The sequence below is a fragment of the Canis lupus genome, chromosome 16 (assembly GCF_003254725.2).
Source record: "Canis lupus dingo isolate Sandy chromosome 16, ASM325472v2, whole genome shotgun sequence".
Taxonomy (NCBI): Eukaryota; Metazoa; Chordata; class Mammalia; order Carnivora; family Canidae; genus Canis; species Canis lupus.
Window position 1 is genome coordinate 7,385,813 of NC_064258.1, and position 6,508 is coordinate 7,392,320.

Sequence of the window (6,508 nt, forward strand, 5' to 3'; positions counted from 1 at the left end):
GATAAGTATTTTTAAAAGATAAATATTTATAGCTATCACTATGTACCAGGCACTCTTCTAAGCACTTTAATATATTAATTCATTTAATCTTCATGACAAACCTCTAACAAATTAGCCTTCATGCTATAAAGTGATATAGGCTGTTCTTATAAAACTTCAAACTTTGTAAAATCATATACAAAAAATTAAAAGCCTTATGAGGATAATAATGTTGAATTAGACTATTAAAAACCTATACATTTTTGTAACCAAAGCACTAACTGAAAGAAAATCCTAGGGACACCTGGGTGGCTCAGTGGTTGAGCATCTGCCTTTGGTTCAGGGCATGATCCTGGTCCTGGGATTGAGACCCAAATCAGGCCCCCTGCAAGGAGCCTGCTTCTCCCTCTGCATGTCTCTGCCTCTCTCTGTGTGTCTCTCATGAATAAATAAATAAAATCTTTTTAAAAATCCTAATAAAAATCCTAGAAAGAGTACTCACTTCGGCAGCATGTATACTAAAACTGAAACAATATAGAGAAGATTAGCATGACCTCTATGCAAGGATGACACACTAAAAATCCTGCCCCCCCAAAAAAAAATCCTAGAAAGATGTATCTCTTATCTCTGCTAGCCTTTGTACTCACCATCAGTGAATCATTCACAACTTTTAAACTGGAGCTTGTTCTTCTTTCAAATCTTTGAGTGCAGTAATTTCTAGAGATGAGTTTCATTACAGTTTAAAAATCTGAACCAGAGAATAGTCTCATCTAACTATATATATATTTTTTTAAACAAACACAGGATAAATGCTTTCACAGCTACCTAATCTTTACTCATAATTTTGCCAGTAACTGATTATTGTGTAGAATGTAGAGGTCTTGAAGGCACTCTACTTAGTGTCCCACTAAAAGAAAGCACTTCAGCTGTTTTCAGCTTTTTTCTTAAAATGCATATATTGTTAAGGCTTTCTCCCTGAGAGTAAGCTGCCCCTGATAGTTTCTTTTGTCTTCAATCTATATGATTTATTTTTGCATCTATTTCCCCCCATTTCCATTACTTCATTATATCAAATTTTATAACACTGGCAATTATTTGTGCTTAGATACTTAGAATCATGCTCAATTACATACAACATCAACTCCTTTAGTTGACTTGCGAATGTGATTTCACGTTTTTTCAAAAGCCTTTAGAATTTCAAGATTTTCCTTGATGGTTATAACATTTCAGAATCTGCTCACTAACTTCATGACCATCAATCTACTATGTCTTTGCTAAAATTTTTATAATTCATTCCCTATATATAATCCATACAAAAATTTTCTGCCAGCCAGAAATACTCTTTAACTTTTCTTCTTGGTGTTATTTGAAAATAGAAGGGAATATTTTTTTTTGGGGGGGGGATATTTTATAAAATAAAATGTAAGGCAAAACTTTTTTCTTCTGCATTCTACTGAGAAGTATCACTCATATTCATGATCTGCTCTTTCTCTCTTAAAGTCCTGTAAACTTTCTCTTGATAGTCTTATGATATCCTTATAAACTTTCCTCTTTGATATTCTTAAATTCTTCTGTAAAGTGTGAAGTGTTCCCCCTTCCTTTTCTGTCTTGTTTGGCACTCTTTGTACTTTTTAAATCTGGTTTGTTTGTTATGTTTCTTGAACTCGGTGCAACTCTTGGTCATTAATTCTTCAAGTATTTCATTCTTTCCATTCATTTTTCCCATCTCCTCTGGGATTCCAGTCATACAATAACTACTCTGTTATTTCTATGTAACATAGAGCTTTTATTTTCTTTTTCTTTTACATTTTCCATCTTTTTTACAGTTTCCTGTTACCTTTTAAGAGTTCTCTGAGCTGAACTCACAGTTCTTTAGTTACAGTTCATTAAGTATTTTTTTCATTTTATATATATGCATATATATATATATTCCATATATATATATATTTTATTGAAGTTCGATTTGCCAACATATAGTATAACACCCAGTGCTGGGATGCCTGGGTGGCTCAGCAGTTGAGCATCTGCCTTCAGCTCAGGACATGATCCCAGTGTCCTGGGATCGAGTCCCGTATTGGGTTCCCTGCATGGAGCCTGCATGGAGCCTGTCTGTGTCTCTGCCTCTCTTTCTCTCTATGTCTCTCATGAATAAATAAATAAAATCTTAAAAAAAAAAAAAACCCAGTGCTTATCCCATCAAGTGCTCCCCTCAGCGCTCATCACCTAGTCTCCCCAACCCCCCACCTGCCTCCCCTTCTAATACCCTTTGTTCATTTCCCAGAGTTAGGAGTCTCTCATGTTTTGTCACCCTCTCTAATTTTTCCCATTCATTATGCCTCCTTTCTCTTATAATCCTTTTCACTATTTCACTATTTCTACCCATATGAGTGAAACCATATGATATTTTTCCTTTATTACTCAGCCATTAGAAATGACAAATACCCACCATTTCCTTCAACATGGATGGAACTGGAAGGCATTAAGTCTTTATTAATTCACCATCACCTGTATCAATTATGCTGCTTAATCTAATTACTGAGTACTTTATTTCATTTAAAAATATATATTTCAGAAGCCAAAAAGAAATCAGACAGCAGGTGTGTGACCTAGAATCAGCCAACCAGAGGCTCACAGGAAGGACTTCGGACCTGGGAGCGATGACTTGGGCACATTCACAGAGGCAGTTTCAGTGTCAGAGGCACAATTCTCACAATTGAAATGTGAGTGGTGGTGCCAGCATCAGTCCTCATAGAGGTACTTGGTTATGTTCTCAGTTGTTTAAGCTCTCTGGTTCTCATTCTGATCTAGACTTTCCAGTCTCCCCAATGATTCTGTGAGATTGCCAATTTCCTTCCAATAAATGTATTTTCTCCTTAAGTCATTTGAAGTTGAACGTGCAATGGGATATGGGAAAAGTACAGGAGAAATGAAGCACTAATTTCTTCCTCCTATGTAATTGAGATTCTGAAGATATTGTCATAAGTTATGGCTCAAAACAGTAAAGTTAAAAACATATTACTTAAATTATACAATTAATAATAAATAAAACTAATCAAATTTGGAGAGGAGAATGGTTTGGAGGTTAAATGAGATAATTCCCAAACTTTGATGAATAGGATTAAAAAGTTACAGTTCAAAGTTGATAAACCAAGTAAGACAGGCAAAATTAGAGTTGTGAAAGTCATCCCTAGAAGAATTAAGGCAAATGGCAAAATATAGCTAAATCTGGGCAGTGGGACTAATAATGGGGAGTGGAATGAAAACATGTTACTATTTAAAACTTTTTAGTCCACCCTTAGGCTGCATCATACTACATAACAGAAAGAAAGGCTAGTGGTATCTATACACATATGCACAAATGCACATGTGCATGGATCCAGCTGCAGCTCTGAGAATGCAAACTAGAAAAGATTTACATAAGGAATCAGTTCCAGAGCACAGATTTGCCTCCAGATTTGTTTTCTTGGATAAAACACAAAGCAGCCTCACACCCATCATGAGCTAAATCATGTTTAGAAAATGAAGGAAATCTAATCCCAAAAAGTGACTGGGAAAATGCAAGTGTTTTGTCCCTAAGAAGAGCAAGTCATAGAAACTTCAGTTGTGATTGGGATCCTGGCTCCCATGCAACCCACCGATACCTTTCAAGTTGCAACAAACCTGATAGATTAGTTGTTTATTTCATCTGCTGAAAAATATTCATAAACTTGAGCATTCCACAGGAAACTCTCAGCATGAAGTCTTTAAGTATGAACAAGAAAAACTTAAGGTCTACTGGAAAATGCACAAGACCTGGAGTCCAAAACTCTGAGATTCTTTTTCCTGCCTCATTGATCTTGAGATGATGATCTTGAGCAAATCACTGCTCCAGCCTGAGTTTTGTGATCTATAAATTGAAGACCGAAATATAACTACATAGAGTTGCTATTAAAATAAAAAGAGATAACGTGTTATCTCCTATATGTTGGCTAACTGAATTTAAATTAAAATTTTAAAAAAAATCAAATGAGATAATGGGCAATATATAAGAATATCTGATAAAATGTAAAGCCTAAAACAAATGGGAGGTATCGTTATTATCATTCTTACAACTGGTCACGAGGGACATCTGTATAAAGATAAGCAGGGCGTAATGGAAAATTCATCCAACTACTAAAAATATAACCTATCTAGGTCCTGGGCTTTGAAGCTTCATACAGAACATGACAGTCAAATGACTTTTATCATAAAAGGCAAGTCTAGTGTTCAAAGAAACTTCTAGAAATATAAAGATGTGTTGTTTTATTTTTCAGTCAGATAACTAGACCTACTATAATAGAGAAATGGGAAAATTATTTGATATTTCATTTTTAAAAAGCTTATCTAAAATGACTATCATTAATGGATAGGTGAAATTTAATAAAAATTAATGATCTTGGGGCACATGGGTGGCTTAGTGGTTGAGCATCTGCCTTTGGCTCAAGTCATGATCCCAGGGTCCTGGGATTGAGTCCCACATCAGGCTCCCCAGAGGGAGCCTGCTTCTCCCTCTGCTTATGTCTCTGTCTCTGTGTGTGTGTCTCATGAATAAATAAATAAAATATTAAAAAAATTAATGATCTCTATATTAAGTGAACTTATATATGTAATTTAAAAAGAAATGAAAAAAAAGAAAAAAATAAAAATAAAAATAAAAATAAAAATAAATGAATTATTTAGTATATAAACAGAATATAACAACTACTTTACCAAACACAAAGCCCCAGTCTTGATTTTTATAACACAATAAGACAGTTATACTTCACACTGCCAAAAGAGAATAGTATTAGTTTTTATCCTGTACTTCCTATAGCTCATTTATTGATTTGGTATCAGAGAAGAAAAGTTTTAAAAGATTCAAAAGTCAGCTTCCTTTCAGAGAGCTACCAACAAGTGTCTCAAAAGGGTAGTCTGAGCACACATCTCTCTAGGATTTCCAAGCACACACTGTCTTCCACAGAATTCTCTGACAAGTCTGCTTCATCCTGGGATTCCCCAGGATCAGAATGACAGAATGAAGAGAAGGATAGGCAGCCATGACTGTCTCAGAGATGAAGACAACGAGGAGATCAGCAGAAGACTTGGAGGTAATGGAAAAGGGGCTGGCCAGGATATAAATCACATGAAGGATAAGGAAGCAGCCCAAGGACTTCAGTACAGTGATGTGAGCCTTGGCCTGAGCATCTCTCCTACCAGCTGTATGTACCTCCATCTTCTTGTGGTGTCTATACAAAGAGACAATCAGCATCCCAGAAGAAACAAGAAACACCATGAGAGGCAATCCACTTCCTGCGTTGAGCTTTACTATATACAGGTAGTGCCAGCTTTTAAGGGGGTACAGAATGCTGCTGTTGCCTTGAGAAGGATTATAGGGCTTTAAGCCAATGTGTGCTACAAGTAACAAACTGATCATGAGGTACACCAGAAGGCACCAGAGACTCAGGCAATAGGCCCTCTGCTTCAGCCACAAGCAGACAGGATGTTCAAGGGTCATGATCTTCCTGCAGTAGAAGACGCTGAGGAAAGTGGCAAACCACAGGCTGGCCTGGCTTACCAGGATCCAGAAGATACTGAGATAGTGAAGCCAACAGCTACTCTGGAAAAATGGAAACAGGCTTAAGTCCATCATAATCAGACACTGCAGGAGAAATCGGCAGACAGCCAGGCCCAGGACAATGAGGTTGTATGAGGACCCGTTGAATTTTCTGACCCATTCACCAAAACTCCAGACCATAAGGACTCCATTTCCCACCAAGCCAATGAGAAATTCAACCACTGCCACCACCATCAGCAGTGGTAGGGCAGCAGTCAGCATGGCTGGAGATAGGAGTCTCTCACTTCTGTCACAGAAGGTGTCCTGCTTCAGCAGATGAATGTGTGTGACTGCGGCTGAGCTTCAGATATCTGGGGGTGATATCACACTCAAGGTAAGTTTTCACACCACAAAATCTGGATTTGGCCTTGTCCTTCAGGAACCTATCCTCCAAGACTGAACAGGTGCGACCAGGCACAGAGAGTTTAGAAGTTATGATTCCCCTCTCCGTATTTGCATCCACATGAATGCACTCTGAGCCTATACTGAGAGATTTGAAACAATACCCCAGACACCAACTTCCCTTCTCCAGGGTCATGAGCTAGGATCTAGACACTAACACATAATATATCAAGATTTCTCAACAAGAAGACCAAATCAAAACATTCTCAGGTTTTATCAGTGCCAAACGTGAGCTCATATTATAAAAAACAAATTTTATTTTTATGAGAAGTATTCTGAATATAAAAGCATGAAAGCTGAATAAACTCAAATCTAAAATATATTTCATTATCAAAAAATAATAAAGTAAAATATATTTCACTATCAAAGAGAGAAATAAGGGAAGTTCTAGGGAAGAAAACAAGCAGAGAAGAAAAACGGTATGTTTAAGTGCCAAATAATAAAAAAAATGGAAGTCAGAGAGAGGAGCCATTACTGCTAATCAGGGTCTTTGAGGTCATCCATCTTTCATGATCA

The 6,508-nt window shown here is 36.8% G+C and overlaps 1 protein-coding gene and 1 pseudogene across 1 annotated transcript; one reads left to right on the plus strand and one right to left on the minus strand.

The window, feature by feature from the left end:
- The first annotated feature begins 473 nt into the window (after positions 1-473).
- Positions 474-558, plus strand: LOC112651083 (U6 spliceosomal RNA; annotated as a pseudogene).
- Positions 559-4,924: 4,366 nt separating this feature from the next.
- Positions 4,925-5,812, minus strand: TAS2R5 (taste 2 receptor member 5). The gene has a single exon (XM_025433721.1). The coding sequence runs from the start codon at positions 5,810-5,812 to the stop codon at positions 4,925-4,927; it is 888 nt and encodes a 295-aa protein (XP_025289506.1).
- Between the last annotated feature and the right edge of the window lie 696 nt (positions 5,813-6,508).

Coding starts and splice junctions, on each gene's coding strand:
- TAS2R5 (XM_025433721.1), bottom strand. CDS start 5,812: ATGCTGACTGCTGCCCTACCACTGCTGATGGTGGTGGCAGTGGTTGAA.